Raw genomic sequence first — 18,085 nt, forward strand, 5'->3', positions numbered from 1 at the left:
ATGATGTGTGATCCTAATGGGATCCTGCATACAGAGTGTCATAACAAAAACTTTCTGATTGCCGGATTTTGTTCAAAGATGAAACTTCTAATTAAGACAGGAAGGGCAATCAGTGCTTCTCCCATGCACAGTATCCTGTGTGGGCCTCTCACTGTGATGTCAAGGCCCTGTCTCTTGGCACAGTCCTGGGCAGCTTGACTCTGGTCTCACACAGGCCCGGAGTTGCTGTTATACTGAGGAGTGTGCTGTCTTGTTTGGGATTGCTGCTGAAAGCCACTGCTGCACTCCAGAACCCTCCAGGCTGGGGCTGATCTGCACATAAAAAGAATATTACCAACGCTGCACAATAAAGCAGGCAACTTCAAAGATTACCAGAGCAGCTCTCCAGTTCCAGTCCCTTGTGATCACCGTCTGTGGATCTCTGCCTCATCAAAGCTAAATTTCAAGAGTATTTAAAACACTGCTATTTATCATAATGCTAGAACAGAAAAGGTTTTGAACAGCCAGTTCTGAATGATCATCGAGCATTCCTTTTCTGACCAATTCCCTCAAATCCTGAGTTTAAGAAGGTAAGAACAACAGAAAGTATAAGGGCTTCGACGGGCTGAATGGCCTTCTCTCCTTGATACCCTGTCTTGTCTTTTTAACTCCTGGCTCTTCAAGTGCTGAGTTTTTAAGAAACTATGATACTGAAGCTGGAAGGTACACCAGGTCCTCTAGGACCAGGGCCTGGACACCTGGCTGATTGCTGTAGAAAGCAAGTTGAGGTCCCAAAGTTGTCTGCCTTCCGGCGGTCGTGTCTACCCATCTGCCCATACAGCCCTGCTGTTCCTCTGACTGTGCTCCACGGGCAGGGTGGCACAGACGCGTGCCCTGTCCTGCGCCTGGCTTCTGCCTGCTGCACCCAGAAAAACAAACATGGCTGGGCTCTCCGTCTCTGCGTCGGGGCAGAGGGCAGCCACAGAAGTGACCATGCAGAGCCTTAAGCCCTTTCTGGGGCTGAGAGGAGAGGGGAGGGAAGGTGGAGAAACACATCCTTTGGTACCCGTGTCCTTCAGAACTGTCGCATGTGCCACTTCAACCTGGCCAAGACACGCAGAAGATGTCCTCTGCCGTTACCCTGGCAACACAGGACAGAGTCCATTGTCTTGTGGGAGTGCCCTCAGAGTCAAAGGACCCTGCAGGCTCATACTCCACATTGACTCGCCCCGAATTGTCAGAGTCTCCCCACACAGGAGCATTTGCAGATTTGCAAAAGCTTTAAAAAAAAAAAACAGAGTTCACAAACATGGCATATGTGACACGTGAACCGACACACCGAGAGGGAAGCAAGGTTGTTGCAAATTTTGTTTTGCTTTTCAAGGGGCTGGGGGATCTTTAAACATGGACTGAAGCACTCTGCAGCAGCGATGTCGTCCCAGGAGAGCCTGAGGGGAGCTGTCTGAGCCTGGAACAGCTTCTCTTTGTCAGCAGTGCTGTTTGCTCCTGGTGGCTCTGTCAGTTCCTCTGTTTCTAGGCACCCCTGCCACTCTGCGCTCCCCCTTGTGCCATTGTTGAGCCGATACGGGCAGAGTTGACGAGAGGGCATAATGCCTAGGCATGCCAGCCAGTGCCAGGACTCGTGCTGGCATGAGACGTTTTTAAGCATTTAAAGGCTTTTGTTTCAAATCAGTAAGAATTATTCATTTTCTTCCTTTACTTGAGTTGAAAAAAACAGATTTTATAGTGCAGGGGCATTAATGTAAGTCAGTAAAGCTTATTCTGCCTTCATTCTCTGTCATAAAATGACGTTGGGATTTCATAAAAATGAATGGCAAGTAGACATAAGAATCTTGCTTCATCACTCTGTTCTCCTCCCCACTGATTGCTGGGGTGTGGTGAGTGTACTGGTGCACTATGACTGCCGTCGCATCATCCAGGTGGGGCTGCACACTGGTGGTGGTGGAGGGGATCCCCATTACCTGTAAAGCGCTTTGAGTGGAGTGTCCAGAAAAGCGCTATATAAGTGTAAGCAATTATTATTATAAGAATGGTACCAGGAGAGAGGACTCGTAACTCATTTGCTCACTAGCAGCTGATTGACCTGAAGATCTCAGCCTGCTGTTTTCTGAAAGAATCCAGGATATCCACCCATTCATTTTCTATCCGCCTTATCCAATACAGGGTCTCGGGGGAGCTGGAGTCTATCCCAGCAAGCAAAGGGTGCAAGGCAGGATACACCCTGGACGGGACACCAGTCCATCGCGGGGCACACAGAGACACAAACACACACACTCACACCAGGGCCAGTTTTCCCAGAAGGCTTCCCTAAATGACATCCTTAACTCATCTGGTCAAACAAGTTTGTGACTTCTTCACTGTTCTGCTGTACAGAATGTTCACTGTGTGTCACTCATGGGGGGCTGCTGGTGCAGAACGAGTGCAGTGTATCACCCAGGTGGGGGATCCTGGTGCAGAATGAGTGCAGTGTATCACCTGGGTGGGGATCCTGGTGTAGAATGAGTGCAGTGTATCTCCCAGGTGGAGATCCTGGTGCAGAACGAGTGCAGTGTATCACCCAGGTGGGGGATCCTGGTGCAGAATGAGTGCAGTGTATCGCCCAGGTGGGGCTGCTGGTGCTGAATGAGTGCAGTGTATCGCCCGGGTGGGGATCCTGGTGCAGAATGAGTGCAGTGTATCACCCGGGTGGGGATCCTGGTGCAGAATGAGTGCAGTGTATCTCCCAGGTGGGGATCCTGGTGCAGAATGAGTGCAATGTATCGCCCAGGTGGGGATCCTGGTGCAGAATGAGTGCAGTGTATCGCCCAGGTGGAGATCCTGGTGCAGAATGAGTGCAATGTATCGCCCAGGTGGTGATCCTGGTGCTGAATGAGTGCAGTGTATCGCCCAGGTGGGGATCCTGGTGCAGAATGAGTGCAGTGCATCTCCCAGGTGGGGATCCTGGTGCAGAATGAGTGCAATGTATCGCCCGGGTGGGGATCCTGGTGCAGAATGAGTGCAATGTATCGCCCAGGTGGGGATCCTGGTGCAGAATGAGTGCAGTGTATCGCCCAGGTGGAGATCCTGGTGCAGAATGAGTGCAATGTATCGCCCAGGTGGTGATCCTGGTGCTGAATGAGTGCAGTGTATCGCCCAGGTGGGGATCCTGGTGCAGAATGAGTGCAGTGCATCTCCCAGGTGGGGATCCTGGTGCAGAATGAGTGCAATGTATCGCCCGGGTGGGGATCCTGGTGCAGAATGAGTGCAATGTATCGCCCAGGTGGGGATCATGGTGCTGAATGAGTGCAGTGTATCGCCCAGGTGAGGCTGCTGGTACACAATGACTGCTGTATGTCACCCAGCTGGGTTTGCACTTCAGTGATGGGTGAACTGGGCACCCTCCTGGATGTGAAGTGCTGTGAGATCATGCAGAAGGTGAAAAGTATTCTAGGAATGCAAGCAATTCTATCCTTGTTCAATTACTAATTCTACCCAGACTCATGAGTGACAAGTTCTGTACGGAGCTAAATCCATTTAAATCTGCAATGTAACACCCCCTGTCATGTGATTATGTGAGGGCTGCTGCATACCTATCGTGTTGATTAATTGATTGATTGATTCATTGATTAATTGGTTGATGGCTTCTCTTGCAGATCATGCCCCCTAGATAGCAGGCCTGGCAGAGAGGATGCCCCCCCGGAAGCGGACGCGCCCCGTTCTGGGGCTCCTGTGCTGTTTCGGCAGCAGCGAGCCCCCAGAGATCAACCTGAAGGACAGCGTGCCCCTGCAGCTCCTGGAGTTCACCGTCCCCATGCCCCCTGCCGACGAGCTGCACGCCCGCTTCTCAGAGCTGGTGGTGAGTCGCCCGCCCCGGAGGCACAGGGAGACGGCACCTGCCATGTTCTTTAAGCCACATATTGAGAAAGACGGTTTTGTTTTTCATTTATTTGCAGTTTATTTGCCGAGGGTTTTTTTTTCCAACACGAACCCCAGATCCGAAAGAGCAGAATGGTTTGGCCTGCACTGGGAGCTAGACATTGCTTCAGGGAGAGCTCTGTCTGTCACCTGGGTTGCAGAAGCAATTGCAACATGAAGTTATTCCAGTTATTACATCATTTGGACCTCTGTCAGCAACAGGGCTTTCCTGTAAATGTTGTAGCGTTTTTTCAATACAGTCAAAACAGTTAATACAGGTATTTTGTACTTTGCTTGCTCAAAGGGACACCATGCTGGTCGGGAAGGCATCTGGAGCCCTTCCTGTGCCTGTGCATGTGCAGGGGGTCGAGGGACAGAAGATTAGTCAGGGATAGAGGAGACAAGAGAATTCGGAACAGCACGAGCCGGAAGAAAAGGCTCATTCATTTCAGTGGTCCTTGAGCAGAGCGTACAGTAGATCAGTGTTTTGCGTTGGTGGTTGTCTTTCTTCCTTCACCTTTTGCCCTGGGCTGCAGGCAGCAGTGTGAAGCAGGGGTTAGGATTCTCGACCTGCGAGGTCAGCAGTTCAGATCCCAGCCGAGACGCTGGTGTTGCGTCCTTGGGTAAGGTATTTCGCTCACGTTGCTCCAGCAAATGCCTCCCTGTATAAATGGGTCTCCAGGTCATCGTAAACGAGATTTTTTTCCAGTTGACTTACTTGGTAAAATGAAGGAATAACAACGAGCCTTGGTCATCAAACTTACAAGGGTAGCAGTAGTTTCTCATTCCTTCCCGTTACTCGATTGCTTCGTGTAATCGCTGGTGACTTTTTGCTGTGTCAGATTAAAAGGCTGCTGATTAGAACCTGCCAGAATACGACATGGTTATGAAAATAATCAATTTTCAATATGCTGGATTGACTGATTGATTTACAGAGCCAGGATGCTGTAATTCAGAACTGATTAGCTCTGCCCAAGACTGCCTTGAGCCGAATAAAGGAAACGTTAATAACAATGTACCAAAACTAGAACCTTGCTTTGCCCTCTTATCCCTAGAGAACCTTTGCTCTAGAACCATGCTTCACACATTTGGCCCCGAAGAGAGCTCCTCTTCTATAGTTTTTAGTGAAACATCACAGTAAAGCTGTTAAACCTGACTAAAAACATCACCGATGTCTTCAGGAGTAGATTGGCTTATGAATTAATTTCTAATCCATACCATAGACTGGGCCCTCAGACTACACCTGTCTGTTTTGAACTGAGATCAATCAGTACTTGCACAATTCGCAATTCCCAGAATCAGCTTGGATACAAGGACTGCCTTTTCTGGACGACAGCTTCACTTCCTGTGCTGCCGATGCCACCAGGAGTCGAACAAGCTCAGGCTGGTCTGGGCCAGTCTGTTGTTCTAACCTGTCGCAGTGTTCTGCGGCTTCTCCATGCCTCCCAGTGTGGAAATAACAGGATCTCTCCTCGCAACTAGAATCCCTGACCTGGAATCTGCCATTGTTACGCTTAAGACAGCTTTCTTTTCCCATTCCCCGAACAACTACTTAATCAGTCCATGTTTCTGGCACCTCATCTTGCAGATGTTAACCCCTGTATGGGTCAGCTACTTGGTTTGTAAGGTAACATGATGTTGATTAAGGGGGACTGGATAAAGGAGCAGGGAGAGATGTGTCTGGCGGAAGCCCCAAATTTTTCCTTTAGATAATAGGAAGCAGAAGATTGTCATCCCAATCTGCTTGTGCTTCTTTAGCCTGTGCCCAGATGTGAATGGAGCAGCGTGGGTCTTGCATGAAGCTGTTGGATCTAATCCCTGTTTGGTAAAAAGGGTTCTGTTGTTGACATGCATGGAGGCCAACCTGGCTGTTCTGTAGAACTGCCTGTGCTGTCCAGGGCTTCTTGGGGATACAAACGTTTGCTAGGATTGACCTCCCCAGAACACTGGCTCATTAGTCTATTCCTAATCTTCCCAGAAAAGACAAGCCACTGCCTACACCTTTCTGTTTTTAAACAGAACCACACAGAGGCCACGTGATACACCTCGGGGCACAGGGGCTGGCTTGGTTGTGTTCTCTCCTTTTCTTTTGAAGGACGCAACATTTCCCTGGACTATTTTAGTCTCTCTCCCTGTGGAGATGCAGTGCAGATGTGAGTAATGGCAAAAAATCAAAGGCAGATTAGTGTCCTATTTTCCCCACCCAACCAAATCCTCCTTTCACCTTTTAAACATAAATGGTGGATGCTGTCAGAGGCTGCCCAGGAAAGTGACATGCTCAGTTCCACTGGGTCTTCTGACCTTGTCCTCACAAACAAGTTTCAAATTGTTCCCCTTTCCCTAGTCTAGGAGAACTGATGTACATGAGAGGCTTATTACAAAACACAGTCGTGTATCATGTTTTGCAGCTCCAAGCCAATAGACGTTCTCTGCCTGATAGCTCTGGCACTCAGATGTCCTTAGACACTCAGTATAGTGCCCTCTACATGTCCTTAGTAGTCCCACTGGTCCTTCGTAGGAAAAAGACATGAGCCAGTGCTGTAACATGAGTTGTAACTTTTCACATCAGCTCAAGATGGTTATGGCTGATCTCCACCAGCCGCGCTTTTGACTCGTTTCTTCACACACAGCCTGTGTGCTGCTGGAGTTGTGCGCCCACTGTAGGCAGTGCTGCAGTCTGCACCGGCAGCATGTGCAGCGCAGCAGCAGGGCAGTAAAGCAGGAGGCTCCACATCCTGTTCCTCAGGTCTGTTTTTCTGTAAATTACATGGAGCATAAAAATCCCATTATTGAACTATGTAATACAAAGTCAGTGTTTATTTTCCTTTATCCCATCCCAATAGGGTGTCCCAAAGGCCCACTTGCCTCCTGGACATTATGGGATGCTTGCAGGGATGCAGTCATTGTGTTTGACCGGTTGGTGAGGTCAGGGGCGAGGAGACACATGAGGTATCAAGCAGGATTATGTCCCTGATCCTGCTTGCTTGCAGTGAAATGTTTATTCCACAGATGGACAACATGAAACATGCTGATGAGGTGGAGAAGAAGATAGAGCTCTAGTGCTCCCCTCAGTCCTTCAGACAGCAACACCACAAAAAAGATCTGGTCTGGATGACTTTCTTATGTCACCGGTGGATGGCAAGAATAAAGTATGGCTAGGTAGCTAGGACAGTAATAGAATTAAAAGAAGAATTGTCATTTCATTCACTACAGGTATAGTCTGCGTACAGTAAATGAATGGCGTCTGATTACACAATGCTGTCAGTTTCTGTATTCTAGCATTTACACTAAAGAACAAAATGGCGAAGAGGCTGAGGATCTCCTGTTAAGCAGTAGGGCAGTGGAACAGGTTGCACTTCAGAGACACAATCAGTGTGGATCACCAGCTGCATAAAAAACACTACACAAGCAGAACACACTCGTGTCTGAAGGCCTGTAGATTTGGGTTTCAGCATAGTGCTCATTAGTCACATCTTGCAAAGCAGCACTTTAGCACAGAGTATTCTTAAAACTGACAACGGGAGGCACATCTTTAGAGTGTGGAACATGCTACCTAGCCATGTTTTTGAAGCCTTTACCTGATACGCTGTCTTCTTTCATGAACCAACTGGATGAGATCCTCGGATCATTTTGCTCCTAACTACCACATGGGTTAGATGAGACGGATGGTCACCTCTCATCTGTCACCTTTTTCATGCCCTTATGTTCTTTTACGCCTCAGCTCATACCAGCCACTCTTGTACTCCCGAAGGAGAATGTAGACGTGCTTTCTGACAGGAGAGTTACAGTCGAGAGCTGGAGCAGTGCCTGTCTCTTTTAATCACTGCAGGCACGCAGGATGCGGAGAGTTCCCCAGCTGAATAATCCCAACCCCGCACCTGGTGGGTCCCAGCTAGCTGTGCTGGTGTGTGGAAGGTAGCTCTCCCTGCCCCTGCTGGGATTCTGGGATTCTGGGATTCTCTACACTGTCTAGATTTCAGAGGGATGTGGTGTCACTTCACTTACTCAGAGCTCAGAGCCTGTTACACTTGGCATCTTAGGAAATCCAAGTCACAGTGAGCTAGCACAATGATCCAGACCCCAGACATGCCACATACTGTATAGGCTTAACCACCTGACCCACATTGTATTGAGCTGCATTTGTCACACTGCACAGCCGACCTTCCACTTATTGTAAGAGCACAGACAGCCCAGACAAGATGGCAACTTTGTCTGGACCACGTTTCCCAGAAACCTCTGGGGGAATAAGCTGCTGCTGTCCGTCACCTGGTCAGTTGATGGAAGACAGTTGGTCAGGCAACAATGACAAAAGCTGGAAGTGGAAGCTTTCTGTGTCAGGCAGATAGAGGATGTCTGCTGTCTATAGGACAGGAGGCAGCACCTCTGTATGCCCAGGGCTGGCACTAGGGAAAGCAGGAAAAAGAAGAGCTTTCATGAAGATGGAGTCAGCTGTACAGAACTGTATGAGCTGCTTCTCAGCCATTACACTACACTGAGAAAGTCAAGCATCAATTAAAAGAAAACTGTTTTTTTTTATCTGAAGGCCCGATCTTATTTGGGGGTGTTTTAATGGAAACAGATTACTCAAAAAGTAAAATGAAGTGAAACATGCCACACATATGGGAATACTTAGCAGGATCAGGCAGCCACATGGTTGAGACAACAAAACGGCTTGGAGTTTATTTATGGTAAATATCTCAGCTCAACTGGAGTCTGACAAATATATCAAGGCAAGCAGCCCACTTGAAAACACTGGCTCTGTCAGTCCCCAGCTTGTTAAGGCAGGAGAGGGATTGTCTTTTTCAAATTTTAACTTCCTCATGCATAATTTATAGGCACTTTGAGGGTTGCTCCGCTGCAGTGCAGAAAAATCTGATCAAAGCCACCCCTCGCCTGCGCTGCCTACTGCACAGAGTTTCCACATCAATGACAGAGCCGGAGATCCTTTCCAGAAGTACAGTATGAATGACATTTCGGGGACATTGCTACAAACGTCAACCGATGTTGTGGAAGCGGACCACCCTGGGACCCTCCGTGAAGAGAACCCTGGGACAGAGAGCAGGATACCCAGATGGTCTCCTCATGTCCACGGTTCCAGTATTCTTACATAGCCTTTGTGTTCATGTTCATCGTCAGTGACTCACATGTTTTCCAAAGAGTCACTAAAAACAAAGATTCTACCCAGAGAAAACACAAAAGGCGATATCTTTAAACTAATCAAAACTATCTTTTAAATAATCAAAGAGAAGTGGAGTCATATAACATATTCATTTCTAGCAGAATATAAAGTATTCTTAACATGGAAGAAATCAACTTATAATGACTTGATTAGGGAAATCTACAGTAGATTGAAATCTTCGATGAAAATACAGTATATACAATATGTCTTTTGAACAACCGATGTTACAAAATGTTATTGTGATTTTCTCAACATAGTTTTTGCTTTTCAGCATACATTAGAGCAGGCTTTTCTACCATTAATGAAAAATTAAAACCCTGCACTGTGTGTAAAGTTATTAATTCTATGATCTCCATTGTTCATTGGGCACATTTTTGTAGAAAAGTGCTGGTCAATAAGGCAGTGCGGACCTGTTCCTATGCCTTCTGCCGACCGTGATTATATAGTGGGATCAAGACAGAAACCAGATAAGTTCAAAGATAAAGAAGCATTCATAGCAGAAGCAGTTACATCACTGTATGACTGTGCAAGGACATGCAAACTGCCCTGTGTAATGTGATGCAGTTTTTTTAAAAAGGATAGGCTGTTAATCACTCTCTGCTTCTCATTCTTCTAATTTCTTATTCATGGAAATTGAAGCGGATTTACTGTACTGCACACAAAGTGTGTGCACATTTTGGGAGACCATTGTGGCGAAGTAGAATATTTCGCGTTAAGATTCCAAGTCAAAAGGGTTGCCTGAGGACATCAGAGTGACACAGAGACATTGTTGCAATATGGGCTTTTAGGGAAAAAGATATATTGGAAATCTCTGTAATGTACCCTGCCCATGTGGTCGCCATATGTCTGCAATGCTCAGTAACCCAGTCCCGTGCCAAGCCTGGACTGGCACGGCTGTCGTAAACCAAGACCGGGGTTAGGGAAATGAAGGGTGAGGAGAGGGGAGAGTTTCCAAAACATAAAAGCAAGTCTTAAATACAACGCTGCTCAGAAAGGGGCCAGCTCTGGCAACATTTTAACTTCTCTGCTGCACGTTTCCCATGGTGAATTTGCATGCCATTTTCACAGATGATTCCATGATCATAGTATTGCTTGTATTGCACCATGTTTATGTGTACCAGTTTCAAATACTTGGTACCATACTTTACTGCACTGTCTATGCTTTACCGTACTCTTACTGTGGCTTCACGGTACTTTACTATACCTTACAATGTGACACACTTTGCCATTGACTTCCAAATAACTGACATATTTGCCCCAGTCACAGCCTTCTGCCTTTCTGAATGTAAGACGGGTTCAAGCCAGAGGAGGCTTTTCAATCTGAAGCTTGTTTGCTTGTTAAATGTGTTATGGCCTGGTGTGGCATATGTGTTGGCATTGCATCGCTTGGTCTCTCGCAGCTTGGAACACCGTGGCTTAGTATGGCGTGGTATTGTTTGGCGTAGTTTTGTCTGCCACAGGATGGCATGGCATGGATTGGAATGAGTAGCATGGCATGATGTGGCACATGTAGGCATCAAATAGCGTGGTTAGGCTTGGTGTGGTATGGCTTTTATATGGCATTCAGTGCCGACAGGGGTGGTTGTGGAACAATTACGTCTGTGGTGCATATTTCACAGAAGAAAACACAAAATTTCCTTGGTTTCATCCTGTTGAGACTCCATTGGATCTAAATGGTGATTGTGGTGTGCATTGGTAATGACTGTTCAACTTTCCTAGAGGAAGTGTTTACGGCCTCTGAGATCTGCTGACCCGTCCAACAAGGCCTATGAAATGGCACTCTCTCATCTAGCTGTTTCTGTCAGCTTTAACAATGTGGCTAGGTAACTTGTTCCACACTTCCACAACCATTTGTATAAAGAAGTACCTCTTGCTCTTGGTTTTAAATGCTCTTCCACCTAGTTTCCCTTGAGCCCTTCTGTATTTGTTTCACTTTGCTAGTACTCCCATGGACAGTGTTTAAGAAAGGCCTTCCAAACATTGATCCCTGTTTTTGTCGGTATGCTCCACCTGACTTTTCTCTGTGTCTGATGTAGGCTGTTAGTTACCAATTGCTTTTTTTGGGGTCTAGTTTCCTTTCTGCTCTTCAACTTTAAGCCAGGCTTGCTGCCTTACTTTAACCTAGTGGGTATAAGAAGAGATGGGCTGATTGGTTTCCTCTTGCCTGTAATATTTCTGGTAGTTTAAAAGGGAATAGTACCTGATTTACCCCTCTGTGAGGCTGGATGACGCAGCTCAACTGGTCCTCTGTAGAAGCACCAAAGACCAGGACAGGTTTGGTCTAAATGTACAAGTTCTGACCAGTGAGGGAGGCCTCCCCTCCCTCACACTGGCCCTTCCGGAGAGAGGAGCTGCCTGCTCCTCTCCTGCCTGCCTCCGGTCCCCGGGCTGGGCTGTGGGCCCCCGAGGACCGGCTGAGCTCTCTCTGGCCTGTCGCCGAGGCTGCAGGGGATGTGTTTTTCCCTCCCCAGCACCTGAGAGCGAGGAAGTCAGTTCAGCTGAATCCTGGCCTGTCCCAAGCCAAGATCAGCAAAGCGCCGTAACGAGCGTTAGACCTGACGACATCCTGACACGTCGTTAGGGAAGTGCTGATTTAGCACGAGGAGAGATCTCTGACCTTTTCATTTGTGTCCCTGCTCAAATCCTTCCCTGGGCAATGACTATGGAAACAATCTGAACTAGGCGGTCTGGGGCAGGTGTGTTTCTTTAAACAAGAGGCAGAAGCAGCTTGCTTCCTGCAGAGGCTTGAGATAGATTGAAATCCACAGGCAGTCAGATTGCTGTCTGACTATAATTCAAAGAGGAATTGGTTTGTTTTTTGGTTCTTAATGTTGCAAAAGGAAAGAGGACAAACGGTTAGAAACACAGCAAGTCTGACAAACACTCATGTTTCATGGAATGTAATTGCAGTTCCACGCAGGGCTCCTGATTCTTGAATTCAGTCTCTTACCAGTTTAAAGTTCCAGTTCTACCGAGCCCTTTCAAGTCCGATTCTATTGTTGTGGTGAGATGCCGCACAATGTGAAAGGATTCTTTTCTGCTTGCTCCCTGGTGAGACACGCAGCTGTCTGGTCTGGTCGCTAATGGCCGCTACTGCTTCCTCTGGGTCCCTGGGGGCTTCATATGACTTCCTGCCATTGCTTCGAGTGTTGCTGTGTCCTTTCCTGTCCCTCCCAGAAAGGACAAGGCCGGAAGGGCTTGAGAGCAATCGCCTTCCTGTCCTCCAGTGCTCTGTCGACGGGGCACACACGTCCACTTTCTCACGCACAGCAGTCCTGAACAACAACTAGAGGTGCTTCGTGATGCAAACAACTCCCCGCTTTGAAACTGGCAAAAATGTAGCTGCTTGCGGTAGGCACACCCAGCTGCGTGTCCTTCGCTGATGTCTCTCCCCCTTTCCCGTCTCTCTCCTTCCTTCAGCTTTATCCTCCTGCTGTCACTTTTCCTTCCCTGCCCCGGATGCACTGTACTGCAGAGTGTGGCATCTCCCATTCCTGTCTCCTTCTCTGCTCCTTCATGCGGAAGAACCTGGAGACATTACAAGTGCAAGGAGGCCATTAGGACTGTCTTTCCCCTTTGGTAGTTAGTAGTTAATTGATCCAAGGATCTTATCCATCCAGTTTTTGAAAAAAGCCAGTGTTTTAGCTTCAACAACCTGGCTGGGTAGCTTCCCATCAAGCTATGTGTAGAGAAGTGCCTCCTGTCCTGATTGGAGGATCTTCTAGATGTTTCTAGTGAAAAGCCAGTATCAGCTTCCTCAGCATGGCTGAGTTTCAGTGCTGTTTTGCCTGAGCTTGTAGAAGTCAACTCTTGTAGGCTCTTGTAGAAGCCTTTCTCCACTTTTTTGCTGTTTCCATGTTTAGCTTACTTCATTTTCTGTCTCCTTGTCTTCATTTTCAGCTCTCTGCCTTCCCACTGCCTTCTGTCAGTGCTCTGGGCTTCTTCCACTGTGGCCTGCCTTACACAGACATGTTTTTCTGTGAAGTGCTGCACTGTTAGCAGCCTCTTCTGTACCTCTCCCTCTCCCTTGTAGTACTTGTTACACACCACTCCGCTAGATGAGCTTAGCTAGAGGATGCTCATGGAAGAGACTTGGAATTAACACCATCTAGACATCTATTGAAGCAATTAAAAAGTTTTGTATGTATGTATACAGTAGAAGTGCAGAATTCAAATCAAGGGATGTTACACTGGAATCAGTCCACAAAAAAGCAACTAGATACTGTACATTCTGATTCTTAAGGGATTGTCCTATCCTGACAGACTGAAGGAACTGAACCTGTTTTGTCTTGAAGAAAGAAGATTATGAGGAGACTTGTCACCAGTATTCAAAAGCCTTAGGGGAATTTAGATAGTCAACCAAACAGACTTTAAAAACAGGACACCAGTAGACACTTTGCAGAAGTGCATTTAGAATTAAGTACAGGGGACAGTTTTTTACACAAAGGGTAGTGGGAGTGTGGAACAAGCTACCCAGCCGTATGGTTGAAGTCTATACTTCAAGAAACTCCCTTTATGAAATGGGCAGACTAATAAGCTGCGATCAATATAGATATTAAATGGGCTGAATGGCCTCTTATCATTTGTATCCTTCCTTTTATTCCACTACCTCCTCCCTCTTGTCTGAGTTACAAGCTGTGACATATACAGTAGGCATGAAGCCCAGGTTAAGCTCTGCTAGCAATGATGATCATGAAGTCAATTTCAACAGTGGCTTTTAAATAGAATATCAGCTTCCTCAGCTTTTAATACTCCTGTTGCTTTCTACTTCCAATCAATCCATTTTTTTTTTCAAAATGATTTTGTTCTTTCTATAATCCTCTGGGCCTTTTCAGTGCAGGATTCTGAGCCACTGGAATGAGCCTGATCAGTTTATTTATTGAAACTAATGTGTGTGGGTGTCATTGTACCCCAGAGTGATTGGGAGTCTGGGAAACTGAAAGAGTGGCACTCACTTTAATTTATTACTAGGTTGCTTGGGTATGCTTTTCAGCGTACATACACAGATACGAGTGATCTGGATTTTATAAATGGCCCCCACTAAACAGGCAGGGTTCTCTTGTTGTGACATGATTAACTGATCACATCTAGGGTTTCAAGCTGAAACAGCTCCGTACCATCTCCCCCTCAGTAAACTTTGATTTTTTTCAGAATTGTCTTTCCTGGGGACATAAGAGCAGTTTTTACTCCATGGGTCCATTTAGCCCTTTTGGTAGTCAGTAGCTGAGTGATCCATTGATCTCAGACTGCTGTTTCTTGAAGAAAGCCAAGGTATTTGCTTCAATCACCTGACTGGGTAGCTTTTTCCACACTCCCACAACTCTTTGTGTAAAGAAATGCCTCCTCTTCTCTGTATTAAATGTACTTCCACATATTTTCTACTTGTACCCTCTGGTTTGAGTTTCTGTTTATACTGATCACGTCCTCTGGGCTGACTTTATCAAAGTCTTTGAGAATTTTGATTTCTTGTATCAGGTTGCCTCGTGGGCTTCTCGGTTGTGTGCCACATAAACATATACAGCTTCCCCAGTCTGCTGGGCTTGCTCTGTTCTGCAATACGTCCACAGAGAGGGAGCCTGTTGATCTGTGACATTGCCGATCAGAGTGGCTCCTACCAATGGTTATTTGTGGCCTCCAGTGCATGTGTTAATCAACCGAAGGTTAATCTGAAAGAGGGTTTTATTCCCGAGCTCTCAGTGTCAAATCCACACCACCCATTTTCAGTGTTATTCTTCTTATTATTTCATTATTTTTTCATTTTAGTGCACACACAGTACTGTAGGAGAAAAAGGCCGTCATTCGAAAAAGAATATTTTCCTTCCCATGCTGCAGGTGTATCAATATTTGTGTAAGTTTCCAAAAATTCCATGAAATTACAGCGCTGATATTCTGCTGATAGGCCACTTTTTTTTTTTTCCCCGAGCAGAGCCTTAACAAGTGCCTCCCTCCTTACGCAAGTCCCCCTGGTACAGCTGGGGTGCATTTCCGAGAGCTGCTCCAGGTTCGGTTCACCCTCAAAGGCTTTTCACGGGCACGGCTTGCAGCCGAGCCTTCTGCGCTGTTCAAGTTCAGGTTCATCTGGGTCCAAATGCAACCAGATACAGATCGGGAGAAGGAGAACACAGCTGCACAAAATCTGATCTCCAATCCTGAGCAAAGATTGAGATCGCCACAAACCTATTTTTTAATCAGTGCTGTTGTTCTAATGGAAACTATGTGCATGTTGCCTGCACTGCGTGTCGGTACTTTATTCTGATAAAAGCTGGGTCCCTTAGCAAAGGCCCTGTAAAGGGCATCCCAAGGCAACATAGAGTAGGAGAAGCAGAACTTCGAAGAAGGCTCAAATCTGTGAGGTGCTAGCATACCAGGAACGCTCTTTTAAGCATAGATCAGTTTCCGATATGTCACATCTTCGGTTTTCTTCTTTTCTTGTTTTTTCTCAGCAGTCAATGTCAGTGCGTATCGAAAGTCGTGTTTTCCTCTCCAGTCTGTATTTGGCACAACCAGCTGCTCCAGCCCGGGATTGCTCTGCACTCAGTTAGAGTTTAGCAGCTCTGTTCTCTGGTTACTCTGCAGATCGTATCAGCTGGAAGCACAGAAAGTTTCTTCGTTAGATTCCCATAGTTTTCTGAAACCTAAGCTTAACCCCATGTTGTAAAATCAGTTCATAGGAGATCTTGAGGAGTACCTGTCTGACTGTCAGTCTCTTCCCCAGTGGAAAGCCACAGTATACTGACATATGAAAGGCTTCGAACAAGAGGCCATTCAGCCCGTCTGGCTTGTGTGATAGTTTAATAAGAGAAAATAAAATTGCATCCTGTTGTTTCTTGAAAATGTGGGCCTCGGCCACCTGGCAGGGATCCCAGGCTCTTCACCAGGTGAATGAAGGGGGAACTTCAGGGAGGACAGACTGTACAAGCCCAGAGTGGAGCGACTCCAGAAGCCATTGCTGGTTGCAATGTTGTGATGAAGGCCTGTCTCATGCCTTTGTTGCTTGACCTTCAGTATGGCTTCACACCTATACATACCCAGCATTATTTACTCATCCATTCCAGGCTCATCCTCATCGGCATCCTGGAAAGGACATTATTATTAGAATATTCATCCTCATTCTTGTTATTGTTCTTATTCCTTCTTGGCAGTTGGCTGTTGTCTTTTGTTTGTGTGCATTTGGGTCCCTTGTTTATTGTGTATTATCTGTTGCTGTGGATCCACAGCTATTCCCATGGCTGTGTTTGTTGTCTCCTATCCAGTGCGCCATTTAATTTACAGCCCTGAGTTGCCTGTGGTTCAAATGGATTCTTACCTGTGCACCAAGGGGTTTTCAACCTGGCAGTCAGGCTGTAGCAGTCAATCATAGTACTTCTGCTTGTAAGTGTCCATTAACCCTTGATAACCCTTAACATAGGAAGGATGGATAGGTTTAATGTCATGCAAACCAGGTAGAATTGCTTAAATACATGATAACACTGCTTTGTCAATGGCCACGGGAATCCTGTGCTACAGTGGTTCCGGACCCTGGTCCCAGGGAACGGAATGCAGGACACGGTCCGGTATTAACTGACGGCTGTAATTGATCAGCTTGTAATTGATCATTTAAACTTTTGGTTTCCATATTTCTGCACAGAATAATGGCTTTCCAAAAGAGCTGGCACAGAGGGTCCCTGGGTGCATGCTTCTTGCAGTGTGTGGTAGAATTCTGCAGTACATTTGACATTCCAGTGACAAATTAACAATGCACATATTTTATGCACATGAAGAAAAACTCTTCCAACACCCCTTTAAACATAATTCTTTATTTCTTTAGTGGAGTCCTCATCTCATGTTTCGATGTAATTAAATGTTTTTTTCCCCCCCACTGCAAAAACGAAGTTCTGGAAGGGACTGACAAAGAGACGAGACCAGGGTGACAGTATTAAGACTGCCATCAGTTGAAACACCTTACTCAAGGGTACAACTGCAGTGTATGACCTGGGGTTTGAATCCACAACCTTTCTGTTATAGGTCCTGAGCCCCTGACCACACTGCTTCACACAGTGCTTTAATGACAGTCAAGCATACAGAACTGTTGTCTTTACATGTTGTGATGTATAATACATTATCCATCCATTTTCTAACTACTTCATCCAATTCAGGGTCACAGGGCAGCCAGAGCCCCTCCCGGCAAGCAGTGAGCGCAAGGCAGGATACACCCTGGAAGGGACGGGAAAGATGCAGACACACACACTCACACCAGGACCAATTTTATTTTCCCAGAAGGCAGTTGAACTACCAGCATGTCTCTGGACTGTGAGAGGAATCGAGCAGCCAGGGGAAAGCCACATGAACACAGGGAGAACATACAAATTCTACACAGCTAGCACCTCAGGTCTGAAATTAAACTCAGGGCTCCAGTGCTGCGAGACAATAACGCTAACAACTGTCCCTCCATGACTCCCATAATACATCACAGTCAATAATATCCATATGCCGAATATTTGTGGATAATTCCTGGTTATTTTCTCATTTAACATGCAGTAACCACAGGGAATTAACTAAATCCTTACTCTCCCATCTCTTTTGTTCCAGGATGAGCTGGACCTCACAGATAAGAACAGAGAGGCCATGTTTGCTCTGCCAGCCGAGAAAAAATGGCAGATCTACTGCAGCAAAAAGAAGGTGAGTGACCGCTGTCCAGGGCTACTTCTGCCACCTGGGTAGAAGTCCTGCAGGACCTCCACAACCTGGGAAATTGTAAATGCAATTCCCAAGCCTTGGAAAGTCATGGGCAATAAAAGAAACACTGGGCATGCACGCAAAGCGATGGAGAACTGTTCTGTATGGTAGGACTGACGTTTCCGCTGGGGTGCAAGTAGTAGCAGGTGTTAATGTTTGTACACAACAGCTGGGAAGATGTTGGCTGAAGGTGGAAGCGCAGAGAGGATTAGTTGGTTGAGAGAGGTGATGACAAGGCTATAATGGAAAAACAGATAAGGTGTCTTAGAAAAGTCCTGAAAAATAAAAATAAATTAA

General features: G+C 46.5%; 1 protein-coding gene across 5 annotated transcripts in view; it reads left to right on the forward strand.

Moving 5' to 3' along the window:
- The window catches only part of daam2 (dishevelled associated activator of morphogenesis 2), a 137,153-nt gene that overhangs the window by 56,820 nt on the left and 62,248 nt on the right, over positions 1-18,085 (forward strand). For all 5 annotated transcript variants that reach the window (XM_015357407.2, XM_015357400.2, XM_006626338.3 and 2 more), the window contains exons 2-3: positions 3,633-3,835; positions 17,642-17,731. In XM_015357407.2, coding sequence (XP_015212893.1) covers positions 3,668-3,835; positions 17,642-17,731 — 258 coding nt within the window. In that variant the 5' untranslated portion in view covers positions 3,633-3,667. The remainder of the gene's footprint in view (positions 1-3,632; positions 3,836-17,641; positions 17,732-18,085) is intronic.

This window comes from Lepisosteus oculatus, chromosome 2 (genome assembly GCF_040954835.1).
Source record: "Lepisosteus oculatus isolate fLepOcu1 chromosome 2, fLepOcu1.hap2, whole genome shotgun sequence".
Taxonomy (NCBI): Eukaryota; Metazoa; Chordata; class Actinopteri; order Semionotiformes; family Lepisosteidae; genus Lepisosteus; species Lepisosteus oculatus.